This window comes from Panthera onca, chromosome X (genome assembly GCF_046562875.1).
Source record: "Panthera onca isolate mPanOnc1 chromosome X, mPanOnc1 haplotype 2, whole genome shotgun sequence".
Lineage (NCBI taxonomy): Eukaryota > Metazoa > Chordata > Mammalia > Carnivora > Felidae > Panthera > Panthera onca.
The window spans coordinates 91,019,671-91,038,501 of record NC_138357.1 but is presented as its reverse complement, the minus strand read 5'-3'; the positions used below and the strand labels follow the sequence as shown (position 1 = coordinate 91,038,501).

The 18,831-nt window shown below is 42.5% G+C and overlaps 1 protein-coding gene and 1 pseudogene across 2 annotated transcripts in view; one reads left to right on the top strand and one right to left on the bottom strand.

The window, feature by feature from the left end:
* Positions 1-1,420: 1,420 nt before the first annotated feature.
* LOC145713806 (mitochondrial import receptor subunit TOM20 homolog pseudogene) lies at positions 1,421-8,357 on the top strand (annotated as a pseudogene).
* Positions 8,358-12,400: 4,043 nt separating this feature from the next.
* The window catches only part of EFHC2 (EF-hand domain containing 2), a 202,288-nt gene continuing 195,857 nt past the window's right edge, over positions 12,401-18,831 (bottom strand). For both annotated transcript variants that reach the window (XM_081793385.1, XM_081793386.1), the window contains one exon: positions 12,401-16,426. In XM_081793385.1, the coding sequence (XP_081649511.1) occupies positions 16,325-16,426 (102 nt within the window). In that variant the 3' untranslated portion in view covers positions 12,401-16,324. The remainder of the gene's footprint in view (positions 16,427-18,831) is intronic.

Sequence of the window (18,831 nt, the reverse complement as noted above, 5' to 3'; positions counted from 1 at the left end):
TATAGAAGGTTCCGCTTCAGTCTTCCACTGAGTATGGATCAGTGTATGCACGTGAGAGAAATGCCTGAGGCCAGAAAAAGAATAAACCAAAAGAGTAACATGAAAAAAAAATTCTCAGAGGTCACACAAGGCCAAGGATGGTTCCTTGTAGCAACTGTCAATGCCGTGTCCCAGATTACCACATACGTAGTGGCTTAAAATAAAACCCATTGACAAGTTCACAGTTCTTCAAGCCTGACGTCTGAAGGTGGACTACCCGGGTCCTCTGCTCACGGTGCCACAGGCTGATGCCGGGAGGTTGGATGGCCTGGGTTGCTTTCTGGAGACTCAGGCTGAATCCACTCCCAAGCTCATTTGTTGCTGCCAGAATTTAGATCCTTGCAGTTGTTAGGATGTTTCACTGGTTAGGATTTGTCATCGTTCATTTTTTCACTGGCTGTCAGTCCTGGCTGCTCTCCTCATCTTAGCGGCTAATTCCAGGTCTTTACCATGTGGCCTTCTCCATTTCAAAACCCACAAGGGAGAATTTCCTTCATGTTGAATCCCTCTTGTGCATCAAAGTTACGTTTTCATTTTTATGTTTATTTATTTATTTTGAGAGGACAAGAGCGAGCACGAGTGGGGGAGGGCAGAGAGACAGAGAATGAGAGAGAGAGAGAGAGAGAGAGAGAGAGAGGGAGAGAATCCCAAGCAGGCTCCGTGCTGTCAGCACAGAACCCAACTCAGGGTTCGATCTCGTGAACTGTGAGATCATGACCTGAGCCAAAATCAAGAGTCAGATGCTTAACTGACTGAGCCACCCAGGTACCCCCTGCATCAAATTTCTTTTGTCAGCAAGAACCTAGTCCTTTTTCAGGGCTCATCCGATTAGGCCAGACTCACCCAGGGTCATCAGCCTTTTTTGGTATCAATTGTGCAGTATAACATAACTTGATCATGGGAGTGACTACCCCTCCATATTCCCAGTTCTTATCCATACTCAGTGAGGAGGGGATTATATAAAGGTGTGGGTGATTAGGGGTCATCTTAGAATTCTACATATCACATTCTTGTTCTCACCACTCAGAGTAGAAAGCTTTGTTAATGATGATGGGGAATTGGGTCGAGTACTCAGAATGGTTTTGCCTCAGTATCGTGACATAATTAGCCCTACATCAAAGGTTGCTTTGGTCCTAACAAAGCTTAAAGGAATTACTCGAGAGGATAAAAAAATGTTTCCCAATAACTTAATCAACCTCCAAACAAAGCTCAAGAATGTTGGTAAAATCACAAATATAGGTTTTTCTGCATCCCTTGTGGCAAGCAAGGGTCCAGTGGGAGGCGGGAGTGGGGTGGTCCACTCTGAGAGTTCGCAGCTACCTGCTTCTTCACCAGGATCCCGATGTCACCATATTCACCCCCGCTCCTCATTCGAGAGAAGATGGTGAGCCAGAACATCACCATCTCTGCAGGGGTCTCTGGGGCTCTTTTCACGGAGTACTATATATACGTCCACTGCCAGAGACAGAGTGGCCCCAACTTAAGAACAGGCTTCAAGAACAAAGAAAGAAACAATAAGTTGCCAAAGAGAGAGTTGGACTTTCCCGGTCACCGGACCTTAACGATGCTGCAGTTGTTCAGAAAGATTCTTCCTTGAAGAAATACAACTTGGTGAACAGTCGCTAACCCGAGATGAATACGAGAAGGGTAGAGATCATCTGACAAATGCACTCGCTGTGTGTGGACAGCCACAGCAGCTACTGAAAGTGCTATGGCAAACCACACAGTGTCCCAGATGCTTCTGACCAAGCTTCCGACAATTAGAGAATTGTAAGTGCTCAGAGCTTAGCTGAAGACGATGTGGAGTGCGAGACAAAAGTCAACATCATCATCTCAATTAAAAATACTTTTGGGGCGCCTGGGTGGCGCAGTCGGTTAAGCGTCCGACTTCAGCCAGGTCACGATCTCGCGGTCCGTGAGTTCGAGCCCCGCGTCAGGCTCTGGGCTGATGGCTCGGAGCCTGGAGCCTGTTTCCGATTCTGTGTCTCCCTCTCTCTCTGCCCCTCCCCCGTTCATGCTCTGTCTCTCTCTGTCCCAAAAATAAAAAAAAAAAAAAAAAAAAAAAAGCGTTGAAAAAAAAAAAAAAATACTTTTGGGACGGCTGAATGGCTCAGTCGGTTAAGTATCCAACTTCGGCTCAGGTCGTGATCTCACGGTCGGTGGGGTTGGAGCCCCGCACTGGGCTCTGTGTTGACAGCTCGGAGCCTGAGCCTACTTTGGATTCTCTGTCTCCCTCTCGCTCTGCCCCCTCCCCAGCTTGCACCCTCGCTCTCTCAAAAATAAATGAACGATGACAAAAAAATTTTTAAATACTTTTAAAATCTGAACTCAGAAGATGAACAGCTCTGGGGGAAGAAGGGCAAATAATTTTTACTTTGTGCAGATCCGTTTGTCTGTTTTATTTATTCTTCCAGTGAAAAGTATATTTTGATTGAAAGCTTTTCATCTTATAAAGACACTATGAGTTACCAAAATATGGATTTATTACTAAAATGTGCAATTAAAATGTACATATGACATCACATTATTTATGTTAAAAATACTCAGTGTTCAGTTTTAGGCAAAAAAAGTGTAGGAGAAAGCTGAAGAATGCACATTTTTTTAAACTAATTTTTTTAATGCGCATTTTTTTAAACTGGATGGAAACTTCTTTTTGTTTATGAAGACTGAACATTAAAATCTTTGAGAGACTGGGGTGCCTGGGTGGCTCAGTGAGTTAAGCATCCAACTTTGGCTCAGGTCATGATCTCACGGTTCATGAGTTCGAGCCCTGCGTCGGGCTCTGTGCCGACAGCTCAGAGCCTGGAACCTGCTTTGGATTCTGTGTCTCCCTCTCTCTCTGCTCCCCCACTTGTGCTCTGTCTCCCTATCTCTCTCAAAAATAAATAAAATGTAAAAGAAATTAAAAAAATTTTTTTGAGGGATTAAAAAAATATATATATTCAGCACCCACAAGTTGAAAGCCAAAATATTTGAGATCTAATAAAAAATTAGCAAGCAGGAAGATATTATTCATAATGGGGAGAAAAATCAGTCAATTGAAAGTGACATAGAAATTGCATAGATGATAGAATTAGTAGACAATGACATGAAATCCATTATTATAACTACAGTCCTTAAGTACAGGAAGCTAGAGGAAAAAATTAAATATGTTAAGTAGAGATGTGGAAGATATAAACAAATCCAAATCCAACATCATCTACCATACATGAGATGAAAAATATTATGGATATGGTTAATTAGATATTGCAAAAAAAATTATTAGTGAACTTGAAGACCTTTCAAAAAACAGTATCCAAAATGAACCATACCAGGGGGAAAAAAAGAATGAAAAAGATGAACAGAGCATCACTGAGCTGTGGGACAACTTTAAGAAGGTTAATATATATGTAATGGGAACCACCAATGGAGAAGAGATAGGGGAACAGTTGAAGAAAACATGGGCAAAACTTTTTGAAATTTTATGGAAACTATAAGTCTACAGATCCAAGAAGCTCAATGAAATTAACTCAAGTCTCATCATAAACAAATTTCTTAAAACCAGTGGTAAGTAGAAAGTGTTAAAATTAGTCAAAGAAGGGGCGCCTGGGTGGCTCAGTCGGTTAAGCGGCCAACTTCACCTCAGGTCATGATCTCGCGGTCCGTGAGTTCGAGCCCTGCGTCGGGCTCTGTGCTGACAGCTCGGAGCCTGGAGCCTGTTTCAGATTCTGTGTCTCCCTCTCTCTGACCCTCCCCTGTTCATGCTCTGTCTCTCTCTGTCTCAAAAATAAATAAATGTTAAAAAAAAAAGTTAAAAAAAAAAGAAGAAAAAAAATTTTTAAAAAATTAGTCAAAGAAAAACAGACACATTATATAAAAAGGGGGAAAAATGGACACATTTCTCATGTGAAACAACATAATACAGAAGTGAGGAGAGTGATGTATTCAAATACAGCAAGAAAATACTTTCAACTTAGACATTTATACCCTGTGAAAATATCTCTCAAAAATGAAGGCAAAAAGGGAGACATTTTAAGACTTATTTTTTTAAAAAGCAAAATAATTCATCACCAGTGGACCTGTACTACAAGAACTGTTAAAGGAAGTCTTTCTCGCAGAAGAAAAATGATACCAGATGGAAATAATCATCTGCCCAAAGGAATGAAAAGCACAGGAAATGGCAACTGTGTGTATAAATCTATGGTTTCTTTCTTGTTAGTTAAATCTCTTTAAAAGATAATTGACTGTTAAAAATAGCAATATAGTGTGGAGTTTATAACATTTGTAAAAGTAAAGTATATAACAGCACAGAGCTTAATTGGGGTGAAATAAAAGTATATATACATACATATATATATAAATTATATATATATAAATTATATATACACATATATATATAAATTATATATATATACATATATATATATATATATTTGTTGTTGTTTTTAAGATTCTTGGGACACCTGGATAGCTCAGTCAGTTAAGTATCCAACTTGGGCTCAGGTCATGATCTCATGGTTCGTGAGTTTGAGCCCTGCTGACCGCACAGAGCCTGGAGCCCACTTCGAGTTCTGTATTTCCCTCTCTCTCTCTGCCCCTCCCCCACTCACACTGTCTCTCAAAAATAAATAAGCATTAAAAAAAAAAGATTCTCATACTATCCGATATGATACGATATGTATTATACCATTACTGGAAGGTACATTGTGCCAAGTGAAAAGTACATACTATAAACACTGAAACAACCAATTAAATAACAAACTGAAGAGTTATAGCGAAGAGGTCCAGAATAAGCCACCGTGGCATAAAAAATTCATTGGAGCTGAAAGCATTTGAGTTCCTGAAATCCCTTATTTGCCTAAAAACAAAACCTTCCAAAGAAGTCAATTGTCATAAATCCCCTTCCAGGGAACAACTCTAATCTTCTCTTTCTGGAACGAAGTTAGCACCACACCCAAACAGACATTGTAACCAAACTATCATATCTCCTATCTATTCTCCTAAGGGCCTATTTATCTTTCCAAAAAGTCATTTGTTTTTCTACAAGGGCTCTTTCTCCCTGCCCCCCACTTCTAAGAAAGTCATTTGTTCTCTCCGAAGTGTCCTTGTGTCCCTCCCCGTCCACTATTAAATGGTAAATAAGCCCCAAATTCTAACCACCACTTGGGTCACATTTCTTTGTGTGAGTCTATCATTAAATCTGTTTTTTCTCTTACTAATCTGTCTTTCTCATTTTTATTTGAAGGCCTCCAAGTCTTAAACACAAGCGAGTAAAAGAAAAGTTTTTCCTCCCTGACAATGAGATAAAATGGAATCAAACATTTTTGATTAATCCAAAATAAGGGGGCGGGGGAAGGGAACAAAAACAAAGACAAATAGCAAGACAATACATTTAAATTTGACCTTATCAATAACTACATTAAATGCAAGGAATCTAAATACATCAATTAAAAGGCAGTAACTGCCAAATTGGATTAAAAAAACAAGACCCAACTGGGGCGCCTGGGTGGCTCAGTCAGTTAAGCTTTTGAGTCTCGGTTTCAGCTCAGGTCATGATCTCAGGTTTCATGAGTTCGAGTTTCATGAGTTTCATGGGTGAACTTCAAAAACATGCTAAGTGAAAGAACTTCAAAAACATTATGCTAAGTGAAAGAAGTCAGACTCAAAGGGTCACATATTGTATGATCCCATTTATATGAAATATTTAGAATAGGTAAAGTGAGACAGAAAGCAGATTGGTAATTCCCAGGGGCCGGAATCAGAAGTGACTGCTTTATGGGTATGGTGTTTCCTCTGGGGGTGAGGAAATGTTTGGGAACTAAACGGAAGTGGTGGTTGTACAATATGGCAAATGTACTAAATGTCACGGAATTTTACATTTTAAGATGGTTAATTTTCTGTAACGTGAACTTAATCTTAAAAGACATTAATTGTCGTTTAGGGGCGCACCTGGGTGGCTCAGTCAGTTAAGCCTCCGAGTCTTGATTTCAGCTCAGGTCGTGATCTTACGGTTTGTGGGATTGAGCCCCGCATCGGGCTCTGTGCTGACATCGCGGAGCTTGCTTGGGATTCTCTCTCTCTCCCTCTCTCTCTCTCTCTGCTCCTTCCCCGCTCATGCTCTTTCTCACTCAAAAATAAATAAATATTTTAAAAAAACAAAATGAATTGTCATTTACTATATTGACAAAATTTTGAAAGAAAAATCATATAGTCATCTCAATAGATGTAGTGAAAGCATGTGACCAAATCCAATATCCTTTCCTGATAAAATCTCTCAGCAAAGTCGAAATAGAAGGGAGCTTCCTCTACCCGATGAAGGGTGTCTACCGAAACCCTACAGCTAACATCATACTTAATGGTGAAAGACTGTATTCTTTCCCCTTAAATTCAGTAACACTTCCTGTTCAACACTGTACCAGTCTGTGCAATAAGATAAGAAAAGGGAAATAAGAGAATCCAGATTTCAAACGAAGAGGTAAAACTTTATTCATAGACTAAGACCTGTGTGAAAAATCTAATTATCTGTGTGGATGTCTATGTAAAAAAATCTGATGATACCTATACAAAAAGCCACAAGACAGATACATGTGTTTATTAAGTTTGACAGATACAAGGATCGATGTACAAAAACCAGTTATATTTCTATCTTTTAGCAACCGATGATCAGAAAATAAAATTAAAAAAAAATTACCATTTACATTAGCATTAACAAACATGAAATATAGGGAGAAATCTGTCAAATCCGTGTAATACCCATACACCAAAACTATAAAATGTTGCTGAGATAAATTGAAGCCTTAAATAAATGGGATGATATACTGCGTTCATGGGTCAGAAGTCTCAATATATTAAGATGCCAAATTGATCTGTAGGTTCAGTACAAGCCCAGTCAAAAACCTAGCAGGATTTTAGGATTGACAAGCTTATTCTAAAATTCATATGGAAATGCAAAAGATCTAGAATACCCAAAACTACCATGCAAGAAGGACTTATTAGAAAGCTACAGTGATCGGGGCACCCAGGTGGCTCAGTTGGCTGAGCATCCAACTTTGGCTCTGGTCATGATCTCACGGTGCATGAGTTCGAGCCCCATGTCAGGCTCTGTGCTGACAGCTCGGGGCCTGGAGCCTGTTTCAGATTCTGTGTCTCCCTGTCTGTCTCTGCCCCTCCCCTGCTCAAGCTTGCTCTCTCTCTCTCTCTCTCTCTCTCTCTCTCAAGAATAAAGAAACATTAAAAAAAGAATCTTTAAAAAAATAAAAATAAAACTTCTAGAAGGAAACAGGAAAATACCTTTATGACCTTGGTTTAAGCAAACATTTATTAGATATAACACCAGCAGAAGAATCCATAAAAGAATAAATTGATAAAACAGACTTAATCAGAATTTAAAATTTTGTCCAAAGACCTTTTTAAGAGAATGAAAGACCATCACATTTTGGAAGAAAATATTTGGAAATCATAGATCTGGTAAAGGACTTGTATCTGGAACAGATAAAGAACTCTCAAACCTTGGGGCGCCTGGGTGGCTCAGTCAGTTAAGTATCTGACTCTCAATTTCAGCTCAGGTTATGATTTCATGGTTTGTGGGTTCCAGCCCCACGTTGGGCTCTGTGCTCACAGTGTGGAGCCTGCTTGGGATGCTCTCTCTGACTCTCCCCTGCTTGTTCTCTCTGTCTCTCAAAATAAATAAACTTTAAAAAAAAAGATAAACAACTATAATGAGAAACTCCTACACATTAGAATGGCTAAAATTGAAAAGATTGACCACACCAAGTATTGGCAAAAATGTGGAGGAACAAGGACTTTATGCAATATTGGAAGAGCAGGAAAATGGCATAGTAACTTTGGAAAACAGCTTGGCAATGAAGGAAAGCAGAATTTGTCACCCGCAATTATGCCTCTTTGGCACACTGATTATTTTAAGCTGCTTATTTTTTATTTTTATTTTTTTATTGAGAGAGAGAGAGAGAGAGAGAGAATGAGAGAGCTGGGGAGGGGCAGAGAGAGAGGGAGAGAAAGAATCCGAAGCAGACTTTGTGCTGTCAGCGTGGAGCCTGACATGAGGCTCGATCCCACAAACCGTGAGATCATGACCTGAGCCGAAACCAAGAGCTGGATGCTTAACCAACTGAGCCACCCAGATGCCCCTTAAGCTGTTTATCTTTAAGAAACAGCAGACACAGGGGAAACCCTGAAAACTGAGTAGAAGTGACCCTTCTGTATGAAACATTTACATGTACAAGGGAAATGTCCATTTGTAAGGGTGCCCTCCTCTCTGTACCAGGGAGAATGACTCCAGATGTCTAGAAACTCCTACCAATGTGGAAGGCAACGACTGAAATCTGCAGAAACCTTACCCTTGTTTACTATGCTTTTCCTGGTAACCTCCCCAAACTGCTCCCCCCCCCCCCCCCCACCAATATCATTTGTCTTTACCTAGAGATGGATATTTAAGGTAGGGGCTTGGGCCATTTCAGAGGGTCTCTCCCATGTCTACAGGAGGTACACAGACGTTACTGAACTTGTGTTTCTCCTCTTAATCTGTCTTTTTATGGGGCTGTGGGGAGCGGGGGAGTCTTAGCCAAGAATCTAGAAGGGTAGAGGGAAAATTACTTTTCCTGTCCACAGCGATTATTCAAAAAGTTAAACATCAACCATAGGATCCAGCCACTGCACTCCTAGACATTTACCTAAGGGAAATGAAGGCATATATTCATAAGAAGACTTGTACACGAATGTTCATAGCAGCTTTACTTGAGAATGGACTAAAACATGACATATCCATACCATGGAATACTACCTGGCAATAAAACCTAATAAAATATCGGCACATGCAACAACATGGATGAATCTCAAGATAATTATGCTGAGTGAAAGAAACGAGGCCAAAAAAAGTACCCGTTGTATAATTCCACTTACATAAAATTCGAGAGAATGCTAACTTTTTGATGGTGACAGGAAGGAGCTCAGTGGCTGCCTTGGGTATGGGGGATGGTGAAGATGGGCAAATTATGCCCCTCTGATATTAAGAATTATTTTGAGCTGATAATTTTGAGAAACAGCAGACACAGGGGAAGCTCTGAAAACAGTGTAGGAGTTACCCTTTTGTAAGGAACGTTTATATTCAAAAGGGAAATCTCCATTTGGGAGGATGCCTCCGTCTCCGTACCAGAAAGAGGATCATTCCACGTCCAGAAACTTATCAATGGGGAAGGCGCTGATTTAAAGCCACATTAACCACCTTGCTCTGGTTTATGGTGCTTTTTCCTGGTCACCGCTCCCACCCACACACACATCCTTCCTATATCCTTAGCTGAAGATGGTACTTGAGGTCGTGATTTAGGTCACCTTGGAGAATCACTCAGTTTTCCTGGGTATGTCTCATGTATACCCAAGGCACTCATACGAGTCAACCTCCGTTTTTCTCTTGTTAACCTTGTGTTACGGGGGGGGGGGGGGGGGGGGGGGAGGGGGAGGAGGAGGTCTCCGCCAAGAACTCAGAAGGGTAGAGGGAAAAGTACTTTCCCTCCCCTACAACGGGGAAGTGTGGAAGGGAGGGATCGCCAAAGACCTTGAGGAAATTTGGGGAAAATCTATGATCTTGACTGGGGTGATATTTCACAGGTATGCGCACACGTCAACTTATCGAACTGTGCACTTTAGCACGTGCAGGTCATTGCACGTCAGGGAACGCTGTGCTATGAAAATTGCAGTTAGTCACGTGCCAGGCGCTACGGTTCTCAGACATCATGCTCCCTCTGGGCAATTTTGTCTGAGCGTACATTTACCGTCCATACTCTGATAACTGTCAAGTACGCATCTCCAGCCCAGACCATTCTGCTGAGATTCAGACCAGCTAATCCAGTTTGCCTTATCAACCTCTCCACTTACCCCATTTCCCAGACCCTCTAATTTAGCATGCCCGAGGCAGAGCTGTCGATATTCCCCCCCTCAAATTGGATTTTTCTCTGGTGCGTCCTGGCACAATGAGCGACAACACCGTGCACCCTGCCGTCAAAATGACCCAGTCCTGATTCGGATTTCTTCTTCTCCTTCATCCCCGATGTCGTTAACATGTCACGACTCTATCCACTGTTCACCAACCTCACCACCTCACTGACATTACATTAATCCAAACCGTCAATCGCTTCTCTGGCAACAGCCTCCCAGTCAGCTTCCTGGCTGCCAAAGTCACTCTTGTAGTTCACACACACACACACAGCAAAGATTTTTATTTAAACAAAAAATTTTTTAATGTTTATTTTTGAGAGAGAGAGAGAGAGAGACAGAGCATGAACGGGGGAGGAGCAGAGAGAGAGGGAGACACAGAATGTGAAGCAGGCTCCAGGCTCTGAGCCGTCAGCCCAGAGCCCGACATGGGGCTCGAACTCACGGACCGTGAGATCGTGACCTGAGCCGAAGTCGGACGCTCAACCGACTGAGCCACTCGGGTGCCCCAGCAGTCAGAGATTTTTAAATACAGACATGATTTTTTCATTCTCCTGATTAAAATCTGTCAGTAACTGGGGTGCCTGGGTGGCTCGGTCGGTTAAGCATCCGACTTCAGCTCAGGTCACGATCTCGGGGTGAGTTCGAGCCCCGCATCCGGCTCTGGGCTGATGGCTCAGAGCCTGGAGCCTGTTTCGGATTCTGTGTCTCCCTCTCTCTCTGCCCCTCCCCCATTCATGCTCTGTCTCTCTGTGTCTCAAAAATAAATAAACGTTAAAAAAAAAATCTGCCAGTAACTTCTGGGGCACCTGGGTGGCTCAGTCTGCTGACCCTTGACCTCAGCTCAGGTCATGATCTTGAGGTTCCTAAGATCAAGCCCCGGCTCTGTGCTGACAACATGGAGCCTGCCTGGGATTCTCTCTCTCCCTCTTCTCTCTGCCCCTCCCCACTCATACCCTCTCTCTCTCTCTCCCTCAAAATAAATAAACTTAAAAAAAAAACGGTAAAAATATCTTTCAGTAGCTTCTCATGTCCTTAAGATGAAGTTCAAACTCTTTATAACATGCATTACAAATGCAAGGCGGTCCCTACTCTTGTCCTGATGTCCCCCCTCTGCAATTGTCATTTCTTGCCACTTCCCTTGTCACTCTCCGTGCTCCGGTCACAGTTAAAAAAACGGGGATATCTGCAGCAGTCTGAAATGGCTTTTCAGCTCCTGTTCTGTATTCAATGAGTGGCTTCACAGCAATAATGAAGAGCGGTGGTAGCCAGAGGGGGGGGGAACCCCCAAAAAAGCAGGCAAAAGTAATTTTACCAAGTTCCTATTTCAGTCAGATGCTCTTGTAGAGACAGAGCGCAAAAAGGAACCAAAGACGATTTTGGTGGCACTTTTCTAAAGGAGACGGCATTTTATGTTTTTTCACCAAGCTCTCCGCCCCTCTGGATTTTAATATTATAGCGGGGTCCCTGCAAGCATTTCCTCTATTGTTAGCTTTACACAGACGCAAAGCGGTGCTCAGGAAGCCGCGAGATGAATGAGTCGGTTGGATGTATTTCAACCATTCACCACTTGGAGTTAAATGTGCATATTCTGTTCAGAATAGACAATGGGGCGGGGCTGCCCCCTTTTTCCTGTCTGACTTGCATAACATCAGGCCTCACTGCTTAAACTAATGAGTATTTAGAAGTAAAGGCTCCCACTGATTCCAGCCAGTCATTAATTCTCCGCTTGCTGAGCCACCACAGAGTTTTTCACTGGCCACATTTTTCAGCCATGACCAGTCGCTTTTGGGCAGCGGCACTGACCCCGGAGTTCCTGTGCCCCGCACCAGACCCGTAACGGGCTCGGAAGTCCCCTTGGAAAAAATCCCACTGGGCACCAGGAACAAATGCAAAGACGGCACATTCTAGTCTCGGAACGCTTAGTTGTGAGGAACTGTCATTGACCTTGAATGGAGACTTGTAGTTTATAGAACCTGGTAGAAAAAGGTGAGTGGGGGGTCGGCGGGGGGGAGACTTCCAATTTCTCTTCATCATACAGTCAGCGCTTTGTAGCAATGTCTGCTCCAACATCACTCTCCAGGCTTATTTGCTAAATGGCTTCATTGATCCGGCCGCCGTGGGTTTTCTGCTTTTACACGTTAACGTTCTCTTGGGAACTGAAAAGCGCTGGGTGGGTCTCTGAAGATGCTCGGTCAACTTGAAAACTCTCGTTCTTGAAAAGGGTTTAACCTGCCTTCGACTTGAAGCAATTCAGACTTTGCCCAAACAAGTATTAGGACGGAGACTCCTCACTTGACTAATAGGTTTTATAGCCTTTGGAAGGGGTTTGTCTGAAAGGTCCCTCACAGACCCATTCTGAAGGATATCCAAAATTCAGGAAATACTTTTTAAATTTTTTTAATGTTTATTCATTTTTGAGGGAGAGAGAGCGTGGGGGGGTGGGTAGGAGTGGCAGAGAGAGAGGGAGACACAGAATCTGAAACAGGCTCCAGGCTCTGAGCCGTCAGCACAGGGCCTGACGCGGGGCTCGAACTCACGGACAGTGAGATCGTGACCTGAGCTGAAGTCGGACGCTTAACGGACTGAGCCATCCAGGTGCCCCCAGGAAATGATATTCTTAACTAAAAAGAATATACATATAATTGAGAACAGGATGATTCATTATTCAATGGACTCTGCATTATTAAACATCATAAGTATTTGGTGGAAAACCCACTATTTCATCAAGCTGTTACTGAAGACTCCAACCGCCGAACTTCTAGCAAAATCATGCATGAGGGAGAAGGGGTCAGGGAAATGAGGAATGAGTGGCAAAGACAATAAAACAGTGCTCACTCAAATCAAAATAAATAAATCCCAGTTGGAAAGGCAAAAAAAAATTTTTTTTTTTTTGAGAAATCTCATTTTGTTCATCAGTAACTCCCTGCTATTTGAAAGAAAGGGCAGGGGCGCCTGGGTGGCTCAGTCAGTTAAGCGTCAGACCCCAGCATCAGGCTGGGGTCACGATCTCATGGTTTGTGAGTTCGAGCCCCGCATCAGGCTCTGCGCTGTCAGCTCAGACCTGGCTTCGGATCCTCTGTCTCCCTCGCTCTCCGCCCCTCCCACGTCCACACAAGCTTTCTCTCTCTCTCTCTCAAAAATAAACATTAAAAAAATGTATTAGAAAAGAAGGGCAATTTAAATATCCTGAACTCAGGACTGAGGCCTCCACAAAGCCTGGAGGCTCTAAAACCCCCCCAAAACAAACTTCAAATAGCACCGCATAAAAAAACAAAGGGCAAGAATGGTTGGTTTGTCATTAATTAAATCGGAAGCAATCCATAGCGTAAAGCAGGCAACATGCTGAAACTAACCTCATACTTGAAAGTTACAGTGTTCTCTATCTTCTCTCTACGGGTCTACAATTTTAACTCTAATTTAGTAAGCACCAAAGTCAATCAGGAGGCGTACCCACATCTATACTTCATAACGATGACTCAGCAAACCCTTTCATGTCAAGTTCAACAGCTTTCAATCAGTTTCTTCTGAAAAGACATGATGTGATCTGGGCTTTCAAACGACTCTATCACTCATTCCCACGGTTGCAGGAATACGAGGGAACAGTTCGCTCCTAGTACAAAAGGTTTGCCTGTATTAACCTTCAACGCACCCACACATCCACAGGCAGCCCTTGCGTTTTCCACCAAAATGAGTAAATGTTGGCAGCTAAAAATAGAAGTATATGCAAAGCTTGTGAGACTTCTTTAAAAATTGGTACCCTGGAACAATGACAATAGTTAGCATTTGTCTTTGTCAGAGGAAAGAGAAGAGGCAGCTAAAAATTCGAGTGTCCCACAAAGACCGTGGGGCTTGGAAAGCTTCTTCCTCCGGAATAATGGTAAGAGCTGGGAGAGCTCTCTTTCAGAGAAAAGCGAAGGGGCAGAAATTCCAGCCAGTCTTCCTCACCTCCCCCAAAGATTCAGGTCACAGGGTTCATTTGTGCTGAAAACCAGAGTTATCTGAAGCCCCAAACTTAAGCAGAATGCATCAGCATTTGGGGACCACCTGGGACTGAGGTGGGGGGGGGGCCCCCCGACGGGAGATTTCCAGATGGATTGTAAGACAATTCATTGATATTTACATAACGAGAATAAATGTTTTCCCTAAGATAGCATTTCCCTTCAGTGCCTTGAGACCACCAGCAAAAGAGGGAGGTACAGAAATTCTATTACATTAATAGGCTTTGTTTTTATGGCTTTGGCATTTATTAACTAGTGGGAGCTGTTTATTGGGTCATAAACTTTACTAATGGGGATATTATCTCTAAATTATAAATCTCCTTCAGTATATGGCTTAGTTATAAAAAGAATAATTATTTAAAGTGTCTGTATGGCTGCAATGTATCATGTTTATCGGCATGATTCCTATAATGGCCATTTAATTGCTAACTGTGGGCTTGAACTGCAAATACCCAGGGCAAGTGACACACATGGATGCAAGGGAACAAGTGCTTGTCATCGTACAAAGTCAGCCACGTGTCACCGGTTTACTGCTTTTCCCCTCCTGTTCCCACTTCTCAAGTGAACTGCATCACGAGCCTGTACAAGGGCGAAATTATCTACATATTTAAAATCTTGCAGGAAAAGACAACTGACTGAAGAGTTGAACAGGTAAGTGACAAATGTGTCAGCCTGGAAAGTTCCAGGAAAGTGTCATCCTTCTAAAAGCTTGCTCTCTTGGGAATGAAAAATCTTAAAGTGACTGTCAGTTGCCTTGAAGAAAAAAAAAAAAAAAACTGGAATAAAAATCAAGTAGTCAAAATTAGATTTTATGGGTAAGTGGTCCTAGTATAGACATTGAGTATTCTAGTTTATTGGAAAGTCCTATGGGGTCTAACAATGGCACAGGTAGAATGACCCTAGGTTTATATATAGCAGAAGTTGATTAACTTCAATTTAAAAAAAAGAAAAGAAAGGGCCATTGTTGTCGACCAAATGGGTATATCTGCGTGCCAAAAAGCCAGCTTATTTCTAGGCAAGACGCCGCAACAGTCCCTGAAAGGTAGATGTTGAAGCCCCTTTTCCATAGGCTTCCATGGTCTCTGAGGACACAGGCAACTCACTTATGCTACACACCCAACACTGAAGAATGGAGTGAAGTGGGGCAAACTTCTCATGAGGAATTCCCAGAGGTCCACGGTTATGAGGTTTTTTTTAATGTTTTATTTATTTGAGAGAGTGCATGCAGGGGAAGGGCAGAGAGGGAGAAAGAGAGAGAGAGAGAGAGAGAGAGAGAGAGAGAGAGAGAATCCCAAGCAGGCTTCATGCTGTCAGTGCAGAGCCCAACGTGGGGCTCGAACCCATGAATTGTGAGATCCCGACCTGACCCGAGATCAAGAGTCGGACACCTAACTGACCGAGCCACCTGGGCGCCCATGGTGATGAGTTTTAATCAAATATCTGCTACATGACAGAAGTTCGGCTGAGACTCATAACGTTTGGGCCTGGATGAAAAATCAAAATAGAACCAGAGAAAAGCAGGAAGGAAACATGTTATCAGAATATTTAAATCTCTGGGGTGGGTGGTATGGTTGTGTGGAGAATGAACCAAAAAAGATCTCTCAAAACCCTCCGCATTCACATCCCTAAATACTTTAAACATAATACATTTTTGGTCATACTTATTCCTAAGTTAACAGCTAACTTTAGATATAAAAAGGGCATTAAAATATAAACACTGCATATGTTTTGATTTCTCTCCCAAATTTTTACGTGTGTTGCATTGTGATGCGTTGTGTGTGTGTGTGTGTGTGTGTGTGTGTGTATTGTGGGGCGAGGGCAGGAGTCCTTCTCGCAGCTTTGCTGATTTCAGATAATCAATACATTCACTCTAGAGAGGTTTAATGATTATTTTGGTAAGGTGGGTTGCTACAAAGCTTAATTATAGAAGTAATAAACACGTGTCAAAAAGATTTCAAAAAATGTTTAACAGAATCACAACGTATTGCTCAGATATAATTTGATTTTATATTGTCATCTATAGCTGTCAAAAATAATTTTCTTTTTGTGTCATAGCGAATCAAATTATGTTGGAGAGAAAACTGCCGTAAGATTCTTTGGTATTAATAAATCATACATGTAGCAAAAATGTTTGGTGTTTCCTTAAATGGCATTTTTAATCATGCTGGCACATCAGCCGTGCAATATGATGTTCTGAAATGCGAAAACGACAAAAGGAAATCAATTGTGATCTATGGATTTCAATTCAGTATGAACCTTGCTTTTTTTTTTTTTTTAATGAAATTGTATCTGATTAAATAAACTTAGTAAAACAAGAGCAGGAGATCAAAGGGAGGTGACCAAAAATTGGCATACAGTTACTCTTCCACTAGGCCAAATACATCCTTTAAAAGTCTAAAATAGTCAACGTATTTCACAGGAATAGGTGATGGCATCCCGAGCCAGACATCTTCACATCTCTAGAAAAAAACCAAAGATGGACAGAATTATAACCATGTTTCAAAGCGCAGGTTTGTACATGCAACACCCAATTGTTTCTTACGGTTTATATAAGCTCTTGATAAATAGCGCTTTTTTTTTTTTTTAACATCTACTTTATGTATTTTGAGAGAGACAGACAGAAGGAAAGGAAGCGTTGGGGGAGGCGCAGGGAGAGAAAGAGGAGAGAATCCTCAGCAGGCTCCGTGCTGCCAGCGCAGAGCCGGACGTGGGGCTCGAACCCACAAGGAGTGAGACCGTGACCTGAGCTGAAACAGAGAGTCGGATGCGTAACTGACTGAGCCACCCGGGGCGCCCCTGATAAATAGCTTATTTTCAAATGAGACATTTCTGTCCACTTTCGAATCATGAGGACTCGGTGGTAGACTGAATGCTTATGCTCACTCCATCCCTTTCTGTGTTAGAATTATACACCCATGCTTTTTGCCATGTGGCTTTGCAGACCCTCCTATACATGGAGTCTATTTTCCTGTCCCTTTGATATGGCCTTGGCCACACAGCTGGCTTCGGCCTGCATTATGTTAGCAGGTGCACCACAACAGGGTCTCTAATGAGCCGGTGCGGTTTGACTCAGCCTTCCGTGCATGTACCATTGCCATGAGAAGAACACGGCCCAAGCTGCTGCTGGTCCCCAAATGACACAGGTGGGGTCAGCCCACCTGACCCACACAGGTGCACGGACAAGAAAACGAAATGCCTGTTGTTGAGAACCACTGAAATTTGGGGGGGGTGCCTGTTACGCACCATCATTGCAGTGATAACTCCCCCATGCTTTATGAAGAGCTCAATCACTGCGGCGCCTGGGTGGCCCAGTCGGTTAAGCGTCGGACTTTGGCTCAGGTCATGATCTCGTGGTTTGTGGGTTCGAGCCCTGCGTCGGGCTCTGTGCTGACAGCTCGGAGCCTGGAGCGCGGAGCCTGCTTCGATTCTGTGTCTCCCTCTCTCTGTCTGCCCCTCCCCCTGCTCATGCTCCTTCTCTCTCAAAAATACATAATGAACGTGAAAAAAAGTTAAAAAAGAGAACTCAATTATTAAAATCTGAACTAGCTATACTGACTTGTTGGTTACGGTTTCTTTAACAACGAAAAGAGCCATGAATCATTCACAGTATGCTCTTGGGGAGAAGCTACTTTATATATACTTTATATGGATGGATAAATATATATATATACACACATATGCTTTATATACAACAGATATGGCACGTGTATATTTGTGTATATGTGTTTTCTTTATTTGAGAGAGAGAGAGAGAGACAGAGACAGAGACAGAGACAGCAGGGGAGGGGCACCTAGGCGCCCCTGTATATAGGTTTTCTAATTTCAGAAAATAAATACCTTTACTCTAGAGAGATTTAAGAATATTTTGATGAGCTGGGTGGCAACAAAACTTAATTATCTAAGTAGTAAACATGTGGCAGATTTCAAAAAATCTTGTATACCTGAATCTATGCACACAGATATGCACACATACACTTTATTTATGTTACAATGGTTGATATTAATATCAACAGGGGTGGGGTGGGGTGAGGAAGTCCATATCCTGTGGCTGTCTACATTTCTACTGTCAAGGTTAATTGTTTTATATAAGAGGTGCTGTATCTTTCCTAGTGTTACATCAGTATCCAGAGTCGTAAGGCGTCAGAAGCACGGGTAAGGGCCCAATAACTCTGTGATGGAATCGTGGAAGCAAACCTGTGCTGTTTCAGCCGGGCCTTATAGGATGAAGACCAGTTCGGCAGGGGGGCTGAAATGAGGAAGGGTTTTCTGGGCATATGGAACAGCATAAGCAAAGGCCTGCAGACCTGCAGATCGATTTTCAAGAAAGAATGAACAACCCGGTTGTGGTTTGGGATACATAGTACCAAGGGCGAGAGAGGTGGGTGGGAGGAAAATATGGGGCCAAAACTTTGGGTTCTCTGTGCTAGTTGATACTTCCTGCCATGGTTAGGCCAAGTCGCCGGTGGGTCTCCATCAGAGAAATCTGATCAGCAATTAGTCAGATTCACTCATTGGGTGAAATGAAGGAGGAAAATCACTTTGGAGGTTACTGCAATGATCCCGGAGATAGATAGAGATAGAGATAGAGATAGAGATAGAGATAGAGATAGAGATAGAGATAGAGAGAGAAAGAGAGAGAGAGAGAGAGAGAGAGAGATGAGAGAGAGAGAGATGAGAGAGAGAGAGAGAGAGATGAGAGAGAGATGAGAGAGATGAGAGAGAGATGAGAGAGAGATGAGAGAGAGAGAGAGAGATGAGAGAGAGATGAGAGAGAGAGAGAGAGAGAGATGAGAGAGAGATGAGAGAGAGATGAGAGAGATGAGAGAGAGAGAGAGATGAGAGAGATGAGAGAGAGATGAGAGAGA